We start from the raw sequence: 13,360 nt of genomic DNA, 5'->3' as shown, positions 1-13,360 counted from the left end.
TTTTTAGGTGTTGTTGTGTTGTTTCATGTTTTTCGATGGTGTAATAGTTGGATCAACCTGATTTTTGAGGCATCTCATTTTCATGATGGGTTAATCTTAATGGAGGGGCAAGATGTACAAACACCATAGTGGGCCCCACACGCAAGCTGGTTGCATTTGAGCATTACTCATATATATATATATATTTATTTATTTACACACACACAGTGGAACTCTTGTTCATTTATGGTCAAGTGCATTAGCATAGATGTTTGAAAAAGGCTCTGTTTACATCTCTCTTAAGGTTCAGGTCTAGCTAGTTGGTTGTGCTGTTGGTTGCTTATTCATTTACTTATTGCTTTCATTTCATACATACAAATGTTGGTGGAATTATTGGTTATGATGTCTTTGTAGTAGTATGGCATTTTTAAGCATTCTTCACATGGATTTTCTGGTGGTTTCTAGGGTAGAATTGTGCCGAATGGCACAAGAGATAGCACATTGGAGATCCTTGTGGGAGACAATGGCTGGGTCAATCATCACGAAAATGGAATTCTCTATTCTTTTGATGCAACAAAATGCATGTTTTCCTGGGGAAATCTTTCAGAAAAGCTTCGAATGGCTCGCCTGGACTGTAGGGATGAAGTTGTTGTTGACTTGTTTGCTGGAATTGGATATTTTGTGCTGCCCTTTCTTGTCAAGTATGTACTGTGTTTATTGATGAGGCTAGACTCCAACATGTTCTGCCAAAATGTGCTAAACTATAGCAATTCATCCACAAAATGCTGGCACGCGCGCGCGCACACACACATAGAGGCATGCCCATATGCGCATTAGTGCATGTGAGCACCTTTGCACACGTGTCATGGGCCAAAAAATCGAATGGTCTATGTGATGCGGCACCCCATGAAACCCCCAGGGACCAATTTTCATCCTGACCAAAAACTCTGGTGGGAATAGCAAAAAGAGATGCAAGGGAGGAAACTGTTTTCTTTAGCCATGGCCCACCAAAGTTTTGGATCAGGGTAAACATTGGGCCTTGGGGGTTTCATGGGGTGTTGCATCACGTGGACTGTTCAGATTTTGGGCTCACATCACGTGTGACGAGTTCTCAGAAAGTTCTCACGAGAACTCATGAGAACTGGTGCGCAGGTGAGCATTATATATATATATATATATATATATATATATAGGCATGTGTGTATGCTATGTGTACTGCAGATGAGTGCCCAATTTCATACCTTGTCGTAAACACACATTGCAGTGTAGCCCTTAATGATTTTGCAGTCTCTTAGATTGTTTTCTGTGATTTAAATGTATCTATATCTCTGTACCTTATCAAGTGGATTTTTTCATGCTATTCATTTTCTTTTTAAGTGTAAATTTCAATTCGATTGTTGATCAGGTCTAAGGCAAAACTGGTTTATGCTTGCGAGTGGAATCCCCATGCTATAGAGGCACTTCGGCATAATGTTCAAGCCAATTTGGTGGCAGATAGGTGTGTCATACTCGAAGGGGATAACAAAGTTACAGCACCAAAAGTATGCACCAAAATGCCTATATCATAGATACATATAGAATTCTGTGGAAAGCTGTACTAACTTTTAGAATGATTAAGTTATCTTCATTTTTTGTTGCACCTTGATTTTTTGAGTTATTTTGCTTTGCCATTTCTAATGCAAGGACATTTCAGTGATACAGCCTAAAAAACTACATGTGATACTGATGATCAGCAAAGTCATATATAAAAAATTAGTAATTTGCACACGAGTAGTGTCCTTATGTGCCGAGTACATACAAGTGGGGCCCATGGCTTGTTGATCCAGGCCTTTGATCTGATGGGTTCCACCATGAATAGGGGATGCCCCAAAAATCTCCAGGATTGGAAGACTAAAACCATCCAAATTATCCAATCTTTGACCTTCTTTCTGGACCATTGCTGTTTTTTATTCCTGTCTATTTCTGGTCATTGATTGTGGGGTCAGGATCTTTTAGTTCAAAAGTTTATTGGTGCATCTACCAACCATGGAGGACCCCATCTTGTCGACAGCATGGATCACCAAACCATTGCACTGCCTGCATGGACTTTTCTCATCAGATCACTTCATATCCAGATCCATTAGTGCTCTAAAAATCATGTCGGAGAAGCCTGAGTATATCATGTACTAACCTCTGTAAAAGCTGTTAGAAGACTGTTTGTCATTTGTAAACATGAAAGTTGCAAAGGAATTTCCATCCTTAATTGCAGGATTCTTCCACCCAGGCGCCATCCCCTCTTTGAACTCATGCTCCAGCCCCCACTTCCTTGCCTTTTACACTTTCTAACATTTTGACACCCATTCTTCCCTGCTCCCGTACCCAAGTCTGCTCCCCTCTCCCCAGGCTTGTGCAAACTAACTTCCATCATAGAACTGGTGGCCACTTTGTTTTTTTTTTTTTTTTTTCCGTCACTTGTGGATTTGTGAGAACGTGACATGCACTCACTACAAACTTACAGTTCTGGATTGTCAGTTTCTGGGCTTCAAAAGAATTTGTCACTGCGAGCATTTCTCCTGGTAGCTTTTAACAAAAAACACACTATCCAGCTCACTAAATTACATTGGTTTTGTCCGTGTGTGACTATGGTGAGTCACCTTGCATGCATTGTGTTCTCTTTCCTTTTTCTTGGATTTATGCGACTCTCCTCTGGGTTTGCATGCCCCTGTCAATTGAATGGGGCTGAGTCTCCTTTTTCTTTTTTCCTATTGGCATTGATGAAATTCATGAGACTAAAAATTGGTTGGTTTTATTGTGGCATCATTTTCTTTTCTTGACATGTCATTATGATCATGTTCATGGAACCCTCACAATGACATTTCAAGTCTGGCTTTCATGTTCGGGTGATTGATTGCAGTATGTTGGCTTACTAGGTGAGGCAATCCCAATCTAGGAAACATGCAAAATCCTTGGCTACCTCCATGCATGAGTGCAAACCATGTAGATAAAGGCAAAGGGGACTCACATATCTGCACTTTACTGCAGGGAGGCCAGCATGTGAAAACGTCACACACGGATGCAATGTGCTGATCCCAAGATTAGGATGGTCAACCTGATCCCGGACCAGCACATATAACACATTTCATGGCTCTTTAATTTATGCTGTACAGTTGGAGTTCTGATCATAGTTGCCATTTCCAGAGTCTGTTGTTTCCTTTATTCTGCTATTTCTACAATTTTATGCATTAATTGTTGAGCTACTTTGTTCCTCCATCAGTTGTTCGTACCTTTTTATCTGAATTGTTGAAAGTTGGTACTTTTATCTCATTAAAGCTTGCCTAGTTACTTCTCACACCATTACCATCAATCTTATGAAGGAAGAGGAGTTATAGGGTCCTGATCCAACCGGATGTGGATGTATGTCTTGATAGCCACCTTCCATACAAGTGAGCCCGTGGTTTGGTTAGCCAAATTACTGATCTGACGGGCCCCACTAGGGATGAATCACTCCACATAATCATCCAGATTGGAGGATCCTAGTCATCTAATTTTTGTCCTTTGCTCTGGAATGCTGCTGCTCTTTATTAACTGTCTCCTTTTAGGCCACTGATTAAAGGGCTATAACCTTTGGGTGTGAGACCATTAGATAAACTCTGACTAATTCTTCATGAATGAATTTCTACTTTCTGTTTGTGTCGAAGTTCCCATATTAAATGTTACTAAATCTTTATTCATAAAAAAACTGTGTACAATGCTCAATTCCTTTGAGGATGAAAGAAAAATCCAAACCTGTATCTGTGTCTTAGTAACAGGATGCTATGTTTTTGTCCCAAATTCACTTTCTTCTTTTTTCTTTTTTGTGTTTATGGAAGGGAGTTGCAGATCGTGTATGCCTTGGTCTTCTGCCAACAAGTGAGAGTAGCTGGCTTACAGCTGTTAGGGCATTGAGGTAGTGTTTCTGTTCACTATTTATTCTTTCTACTTGCTGGAGCACGTTTTCACCTTTGTATCTTATATTTTCTAAGAGTTATATGATAATGTCTTGAGGAATGATCACCTACAATGGTTGGATGTAAGGAGCCATTGTCGATGATCACTCTCTCATATTTTATGTTTCTTGTTCCACCTGTTCATTATAGCTGTTTGTTAAATAATTTGTCACAAGCACACATATTTTAATATATATATATATATATATATATTCTCTACATTTTACTTTAAATTTATTACTTCTTTTGCCTGATTAGAGTTTCTGATCCTTGCAATTTAGTTTTATTTACTTGTCACATCATTTGTTCATGAATAAATTAAACCATCGAGCCTATGCAAAATTCCTCATCCTAGTGCCCTCTTGAGATACCTCAAAATATGTATTGCTACTTCTGGTTGTGGTCTACTGCGATCGTGCACAAACATACTAACAACATTTACTATAGAGGTTATGTCTGGCCACAATATCTACTGAGGGTCTCAAGCAACCTTGTTTCTGCTGGCTGATCTACAAGATAATTTCTCTTAAGCAAATTAATCTACTTTCTACTTTGCAACCTCCATTCCAAGAAGCAACCAAGTTGTACCAAATATTTTGTATGAACTGCTGGTTAAGATACTCTTAAGTCTTATATACCTCAGCTATCACGACTTTTAAGTTTTAACAACAATATGATCATGTATAGTACCAACACTGTCTGACCTGATTCACTTTGTTGAATAAAAACTGAGTGATTAGCCTGGCTCCGTTGAACCCCAGATGCCATCATCAATTAACTGATTTTTCAAACCGTGTGGGACTACTTCAAGCCATAAATTGATTTCATTAGCCTGCACACCTTATCCGGTGATCAATGGACCTAGGTGGCTAGGTGGTAGTTCCGTATGCACTTCTTCATCCAACCGTCCTGAAAAGTTGCATTTTTAACATCAAGCTGGCGGAAAGGGCAGAACATGTTTGTTGCCATGGAGACTAACTCAACATAATTGAGCTTAGCAATAGGTGAAAGGTTTCGGAATTATCAATACCAATATACCTTTTTGCAACCAATCCACCTTTTAGCCACTCAACAGTTCCATTGGGTTGATATTCAACAATATAGACCCATCTTCAACCAACAACATGCTTTCCAATGGAAAATCAGTTAGCTCCAAGGGTAGGAGGGAGGGATGAGTTAAGGCTTCATGAATCATGAGAGTGAGAGTTTATGAAAAAGAAGGGGATGAACACTTTAAAAAAACAAATTGAGAAAGTGTATGCTTGGTAGAAGTTTATACCCTTTTCTAGGAACAATTGGAACTTGGAAGATAGGGTTCAATGGGGGCCTGTGAAGATTCAACAATTGGCTCTAGATTTGCACAGGCTAAAGCAGACTTATGTGGCAGTATGTGGGTTGTAGACTAGAGGGAATCTTCTCGAGTTGCATAAAAAAAATTGTACTGCAGGGTTTTGACCCGCTGCTACAAACAATGGAGTGGAGTTAAAGAAATGACATCTGCGCGTGTAAATTGTTTTCACAAACTTGGAGTATAACATTGGTATCCGTTAAAGAATCCCTAGAGAAATACACTTAATGTAACAATATCAAATTTATCACTTTGTGGACTCAAAAAGATGAACAAGTTGATACATCCATATACTTTCTTTTTTCTTTTTTGGGGGGGAGAGAGAAAAAATAGAATGGGACTTTGGGAAATAAAATTGAATACTGACCGTTCAAAACAGATGGTGGCAGCATGTTGATCAAATAACACGTGGTTAAGACTGCATCACTCCAATAATACTTGGGAGAACTCATGAGTATCAATAAACCACATGTGACTTCAATTAGATGTCAATTTTTCTTCTTTGCAACTCCATTTTATTGAGTACAAACACATGAAGATTGATGTAAAATTCCATGTTTATCAAAATAAGACTGAAAATCATGGGATAGTTGTCCTTGCATTCAAAACATAAAATGCATAGATTAATACTGCCTTGTAGTTTTGCTTTAAAAATAAATAATAAAAAAAAATACTGCCTCGTAGTTTCCATATGAAACCACTGAAAAGTAGAGAAGATTTTAGATTCATCTTTCGTTAAATAAAGCCAAGCCATTCTTGAAAAATCCTCTACAAATGTAACCAACTAAAAATTTTCTTTGCCTTTCGAAAAAAAAAAAAAAAGGTGACAAAATACTGAAAACTTGACAAACTGGGAACCTGGACAGGACCTCAAATATTAGAATGGACCAGCAAGAAAGGAATTGAACCACATTTGTCCGCGTATGATGGAATTGGTACTCTCTATGATGCTCACCCAACTCATATGCTTCATGTTCTAGCATGGACACCGAATCACAAACTACAACAGTGAGACCATACTTCAAAGTATTCAATGATGGATGACCCATCTAACAATGCCATTGATGAGGTTCGTATGCATGCAGCTCCAACTGTTCCTTGATCTATGCTATTGAGTCTGCCATACTCATGTCCTCCCCCATTCATCTTCTTTATATCCTAAAAAGCATAGAGCAACATAGTCATATTGTAAGTTTGCTTATGGGCACAAGATTAAATGGAAATTGAGGAACATAAAGAACTGATGACAATGCGATAGAGGATCTAGTGTGAGCCGTATCTATTCCATGTATTTTAGATGAAGTACCATTGGCTAGGTTGCTGGAAGTATTAGAAATTGATTTGTTAAGAACAGAAAACACATATGACTCTCTGGTCATATGATTGGGTGCTCCTGAGTTAATGACCCAAGGAGGGGATTGTTGAGGAACGAGACACACCTGTCTTCACAAATTTGGCAGTGGAAGAAGAGGAATGAGCATCGTTGGAAGTCCACCGGCTCTTCAGTAGTTCAAGAGTACTAGGACTATACCATTGTTGACAAGAGATAGGCCCAACAGATTGAACATCATTGCCATCTTCGGAGAAGTATGCTTGGTTGGCCCAGCAAGGTTTACTCTGTCTGGCCTAGCGAGTGTCAATAGTATGATTATTGACTACAGCATGAGAACCTCCAATGTCAAATCTTTCGACCTTGTTATTACTTATTAGGATTATATCTGTGTAAATATTCAGCATTTGAGAACAAATAAATCATATCATGCATGTGATCAACAACTCATGCCTATTGGGTTGGTATCAACCTCAGCAGTGTTTGTAGAAATCTTGTTTCATTTTCATTTTGATGATTTTGCAGGCCAGAGGGTGGCATATTGCATGTGCATGGAAATGTAAAAGATTCAGAGGAGGATTTGTGGTTAGAACATGTATCTACATCAATAGGCAGCATTGCTAAATCTGAAGGTATTGTCTTCATAACTCGGATAAAAATATAAGGACAACCCGCTTTCCTAGAATTTATTTTTTTTAATGCATGGAAAACCGGCTTGAGGAGAAAACATAGTCTGTGAGGAAATTCGGCTTGATCTTATTGTAACTGCTTTTGTTTCAGGTTATGGCTGGGATGTTTTAATAGAACACTTGGAGCGAGTGAAATGGTACGGGCCACACATCCGCCATCTTGTTGCTGATGTAAGATGCAAACAGCTTGTGTAGCAATTGAAACAGGTTTGTTACGCAGACTGGTATTATTTGATTGTGGAAATATTTTGGCTGGACATTGGTGATTTTCAACAATGGGGACAATGATCCTGATTTCCCAATAGATGAATTAATTGATTTTATCCCATTTCTTTTGGAGGGAGAACCGTGTACAAAATTTGACATGATTTTATGTTAAATGCGGGCCATCAGTACCTACTCAACTTTTCTTAAATATGAAAAAGAGCCTGTTTGGATTGCAAATTGCATCAGTAATGTACTGTAAAAGTGCAATGATTACAAATAACAATACCTGTCTCCTGAAAACAGGTAATTTGACAAACAATTCTCGTGTTTGTTTTGTCATGGTAAAATCATAATGATGACACTTTAACATTACCTCAATGTCAAATCATAGAGAAAAATACACTGATGTGTGTGTTTGGATAGGTGATTTCCACTGCAATGCAATGTAAAATTGTAATGATTATGAATTACAATTCCCGTCTCCTAATACATCTGGCATGTGACTGCCAAATCATGTGTTGAGACATAAAATACTTGGGATAATCAGGTGCCTTTTTTGTAGACTATCCACTGTCAGCACCTTACCATTTCCTACCAGCCAAGTGAAGCAATTACCCTGGAGGGCCTTTGTATGACCGAATATGTTTTGTCGGGAGCATTGCATCAAGATCGACCGGGAGAGTGGGTAACTGCATGAAAAGGAATGAACAAAAAAGAAATGACTTCTCCCATCTCCACCAAGGTATTCTGTATTGGTAACGGTGGCCGTAATGGTTACCACCATTACCGATACGGGTATTGGCCATAACGGCCGATACGGGGGTGTTACGACCCCCGTAACGGTTGAAAATTTTCTTTTGCCCAAAAAATTCTGAAAATATCTAAAGATCAAGAATAATTATATATTTCAAATATCTATTCATTTTTTGTTTTGAACATGTTTATGGTAGTGTAATGGTGCACTCTTTGGTGAGAGTGTTGTATTGGGCTATCTAGTGAATTTTTTAATATGATTATGTCTCAAATATTTATACATCACAATCAAGCATTAGAACTAGAAATCCGAAAAAACACATAAATACTACTTTTTTCAATTTTTTGAAAAAATAGCCTCAGAGCTTACAAAAAAATAGCCTCGGAGCTTCTATTTGCTCAAATCATTTCAATCTACAGTTTTAATCTTAAAAGCTATAGTAAGATGGTCGAAATCTGTTGTAAAATGATCTAGGAGAGTTTTTGGAATGAGAAAAGTGAAAAAAAAAAAGAAATTAAATTAAATAGGGAAAAAAAAAGTGACCATTTTTCGACCATTATGGGAGTAACGGTCGTTGTGCCCCGTAACGGCTGATACGGTCTCAAAAAACCAACAGCCCTGTTTTACCTCCGTATTGCGTAATGGTCATGGCCGTTACCTATACGTATTGGCCTTTACGGGCGTATCGTAACGAATACGAAACACCTTGATCTCCACACCTAAGTTACCAATTCATGGGTGATGGAGCATGCTTTCGCAACAACACAAGCAGCTGGATCATTTCTTCCAATTCCAGTCTTAAAAAATATCATTATTCTCCTGCTGGCTAGATGAGCTGGTAAAGACAGTGTAGTGTGAGTGATCCAGGGTTCAATCCCTAATGGTGTTACCTCTCTCTCTCTCTCTCTATATATATATATATATATATATATGCGCACCTTTGCACACATGTCATGGGCACAAAATTTGAACAGTCCACGTGATGCAGCACCCCTTGAAACCTCACAAGCCCAACTTTAAGCCCGATACAAAACTCTGGTGGGCCATGGCAAAAGGAAATGCGAATCAAGGGAGGAAACTATTTCCTTTTGCCATGGCCCACCAAGGTTTTGTATCGGGCTGAAAGTTGGGCTCGTGGGGTTTCAAGGGGTGCCACATCACATGGACCGTTCAGATTCTGCACTCATGACATGTGTGCAAAGGTGTGCACGGGTACTCTGGTAAGACGGGCCTAGGTGAGCATTTATATATATATATATATATATATATATATATATATATATATATATATATATATTGTTATTGTTATTGTTATTGTTACATCTATTAGATATGGAAACATGTATTGATATAGACGATAGTATGGCAGACAGCAGGGAATGTATCCCTAGAGGTGTACATGAGTCGAGCTGGGCACAACTCGACTCGGCTCAGCGACTTGCTGACCCCAGCTCGAACTGGGCTCAGCTCAGTCCTCGAGCTTGACTGGCCAGCTCGGCTCGGTTTGGTCAGCAGCTCAGGCTAGTTTGAGCCAAGATCGAGCTGAGTTTGCTTGTGCAGCATTTTCACAAACATGTGGACTGTACCTTCAAAATTTCACTGTATGTAAAACAGCAGCAGTGGTTTTACAAGTATTTCATCAAACACCTTCTAAGAAACATAAAAATCAAGAAAAAATAGGGTATTTGTTTCATATGCATACCTTCTTTGCCATTAGCCACACTTTGTTGAGTCATTTCATCAAACACTTGGTGAGCAACATCAATATCAAAGTAACTGAGTCACCAAACTGGTTCGATCCGAGTTCGATTCGAGTTGGGTTCGATCCGAGTCGAGTTGAGCTCGAGCAAGCTCAAACTCGGTTCGAATTTTTTTCGAGCTCAAAAAATTAGCTGCTTTTTCGAGTCGAGTTAAGCGAGCTAACCGAGCTAACTCGGTTCGTGTACAGCCCTATGTATCCCTTTTAGAGGGAAACATTGGGGAAACACAAGTAGAAAGGTGGAATTTTTTAGTGAAACTTAAAGTGATGTTAAAAGAAACATGATTACACCCTTAAGACTCAAAATATTAGGTTTCTATTTTATAGTGGCCCAACCTATCTGATGTCAGACAAAAATATTTAATTAATAAAATGTTTTTAATGCACTAATTTTTAAGAAATAACACAATAATTTAGCACATATAATGCACTAATTTAAAAAACCCTCAGGAAGAGATCCCCCAAATGTTTTCGAAAAATGAAATTTTTTTTTTTTCCTGGAATTTCACTGGTATTAATGCTGGTATCATTGATATCATCGATCATGTCGGTGATATTATCAATGTATCAAGGATTCAGTGTATTTATTTCAAAGAGCTATCACTGATATCTGGTGATATCGAATTATCGTGCGATAAATCGACTGATACAGTATATTTTTTGTATTACACTTTGTATCTGTATTGCTGACCTGTGAAACAGATAAATATCTGCCAATTTTATCGACAGTATCGGATATAACAGGAGCACCATCTCCTTCCTCGTTTTATAGGTTTCTATGGCAAGGGGGTGCCTGAACCCCTTGATCACCCACTAGCGCCGAAACAGCTCGATCATTGCGCTCCAATCTGTGGCCTGGAAATAGACAGTTTAGAAAATACATCATAACAATTGTTTACCTTTCGAGGACAAGATCCAATTTTGATGACTAAGATCTTCCTGTGGGAAATTTTCAGGGCATGGTCCATATACCAACAGACTGGATCACTGAACCATGGGCCCCATTATACAGACTGAGAACCCCAAATATATTATACAACATCCTCTGGTTGAGGATCATATAGATTCCTTGTTATCAATCAGGTCCAGCTTTTTTGAGGATAAACTTGGTCAGTTTGTATCTAGCATTGATGTGTGTTTGCTCTAGTGTGATTTTGACGTCACTAGCTTGAGCAAGCGTCAGTGACAAATTTGGCCCAAATGTTTGTTTGTAATTTAAATCGAAGAGAGTGCTTATGTAAATCTAATAGTGTGTGCATGTGCTCTCTCTCTCTCTCTCTCTCTCTAGCTAGATCACAATGGAACTTTAATTCGAAATTATTTCTCCATGTGCCTTATTTCTTTGCCCTTGAATTAATCTTATTGCAGGTTGAGCAGTGAGGAAATGAATCTTTAGGTTGTGGAGAAGGCATGCAATGCTTATGGCCCACCTAATACCTGGTGTACCAACTATACAATCTAGCCATCAACTCTCTCCTTTTCATTCACATCAACAAGCAGGCCCCATAGGTCCAAAAGACCAAAAGGAATGGAAGTGAATGACAGAAAATTAAGGTGTGGGATTGATTAGCAAATGACGGCAATTCTATACAGGACCATTGAGCAGCAACAGCCACAGGCCCACAGCTACCCACCAATGCCTGCAAATTGCAAACAGGTTAGGAGATTTCAGCTGCTTCTGTATGCTTAGTTGAACTGTGCTGTGATAATTGATTAAATATAAGGGGGATATGATGGAAATGGAGGTGAGATCATTTTAAGTTCATAATGATGGCTGCTGGGACCGCCCAGCAGCCCCTAAATGCAATTGAATTCAATTTCAAGTTGGAGTTGACAGGATAGAAGTTGAAAGTTGGTCATTTACCCTATTGAACTAAATCATCACAACTGGATTCAATTGGACATCGAAAAGCCACCTTTGCCTATTCTTGATGTGGAACCTTGTAATGTATGCCCTATCTGGTGCCCAATTTCTGTATTGGTATGCAAGTTGGTTGAACCCCAATGTGATGTGGCATGCCCATCCTCGCACGTGGGTCCTACCATGGATAGTTCAAATAGCAAGCTTCACACTGTTGGATGTGAAGGCCTCACCTATAGCTAGTTGGAATGGAGCTAGTTGGGCCATGGGGGGTTACCATGATGTCCAACCAGTCTAACAAGGGTTGCACCATAATGAAAATGGGCTGCCCCAAAAATCATTCTAATCCAACCATTATGTGGTCCACTGAATTTCAATGTTTTGTGTGTGGTCCTTTATTGTTTTCTATCATTTGCCTGACATGATGATTGGACCAGCTTGATTTTTGGGCCCTCCAGTTTTCATGATGGGGCAACCCTGTTTGATAGATGGGTTGACATACATGCACCCTGGTGGACCCTACATGTATCTGGTTGCACCTTTTTTCATCTACAACTAGTTGCATGTGGGACATTCTTCCATTGGATGATATAGTTCCTGTATGTAGCTATGTGGTGCACGAAACTGAACAGCTCAGATGGAATCATTACATGAGCAATGCATAGCACTTCACTTCGCAAGAACAATACCGAGGCAGATTGTGATGGATGATACGCAGGCACTTGAAAATTACTTAAAGATAGGTATATTGTTCCATAAGAGTAATTCAAATTAAACAGTCTAAATCATGTCTACGAGTTTATATGTATCATGATCAAACGTATTTGATCATCCACCTATCAGATTTGTTGGACATATATTAGACAGTTAAAAGTGAAAGGTATCCAGCAGTCTTTTTTTAAAGCTGTTAGGATTATTCAACCGATCTGGTTTTTAGACTGATTTAACCTGTTTATTTTGAGATAATACATGCTACCATATACACCATTCCTGTGCATCAAGTGTTACAAACATCCATAGTATAAAATAGCCTCCACTTCAGTTTCAAGGATTGTTGGGGCAATCATCATAGTGGTCCAATATAGAAGGGAAAAAAAAAAGGAGAAACCTATCAATTATGAGGAGTTATTCGATGCTCTTGCAAATTATGGTGCCTTTGTTTTTTTTCAAACATTATAGTGGTCTAAAAGGAATTATAGAGACGTAGAAGGAAAACAAGGGAGAATTATTTCAATTATGAGGAGTTATCTGATATTCTTGCAAAGTCTGACACTTTTTTCTTTTCTTTTTTGGAAACGTGTTTTTATTTTTTTATTTTTTTTTTAATTCCATGGAAATTTGAAAATTCATTTACAGTTGCAAGAGTAAGAATGAAGAGAAGCTAACGGGAGGTTCTTTTTTCTTCTTTTAGTATTTTAAGAAATGAATTTTCTTTTCTTTTTTAAAGCCACTGAAGGGCGACAGAAGC

At 38.6% G+C, this 13,360-nt stretch overlaps 1 protein-coding gene across 5 annotated transcripts in view; it reads left to right on the top strand.

Annotated features, from left to right (window-relative positions):
- The window catches only part of LOC131240207 (tRNA wybutosine-synthesizing protein 2/3/4), a 48,344-nt gene extending 36,388 nt beyond the window's left edge, over positions 1–11,956 (top strand). For 2 of the 5 annotated variants that reach the window (XR_009168658.1, XR_009168656.1), the window contains exons 7-13: positions 445–680; positions 1,385–1,520; positions 3,828–3,904; positions 7,148–7,254; positions 7,403–7,519; positions 7,698–7,821; positions 11,400–11,956. Coding sequence is in view for 2 of the 5 variants with exons in the window: in XM_058238327.1 (XP_058094310.1) it covers positions 445–680; positions 1,385–1,520; positions 3,828–3,904; positions 7,148–7,254; positions 7,403–7,506 (660 nt within the window). In the remaining 3 variants the exon portion in view is untranslated. Of the gene's footprint in view, positions 1–444; positions 681–1,384; positions 1,522–3,827; positions 3,905–7,147; positions 7,255–7,402; positions 7,520–7,697; positions 7,822–11,399 lie in introns of those variants that run through there. The other 3 variants (XM_058238327.1, XR_009168664.1, XM_058238341.1) reach the window with 3 other exon arrangements.
- The last annotated feature ends 1,404 nt before the right edge of the window (positions 11,957–13,360 follow it).

Source organism: Magnolia sinica, chromosome 1 (genome assembly GCF_029962835.1).
Source record: "Magnolia sinica isolate HGM2019 chromosome 1, MsV1, whole genome shotgun sequence".
Taxonomy (NCBI): domain Eukaryota; kingdom Viridiplantae; phylum Streptophyta; class Magnoliopsida; order Magnoliales; family Magnoliaceae; genus Magnolia; species Magnolia sinica.
The sequence above is the reverse complement of the archived record's forward strand: the minus strand, read 5'-3'. Positions and strand labels throughout refer to the sequence as shown.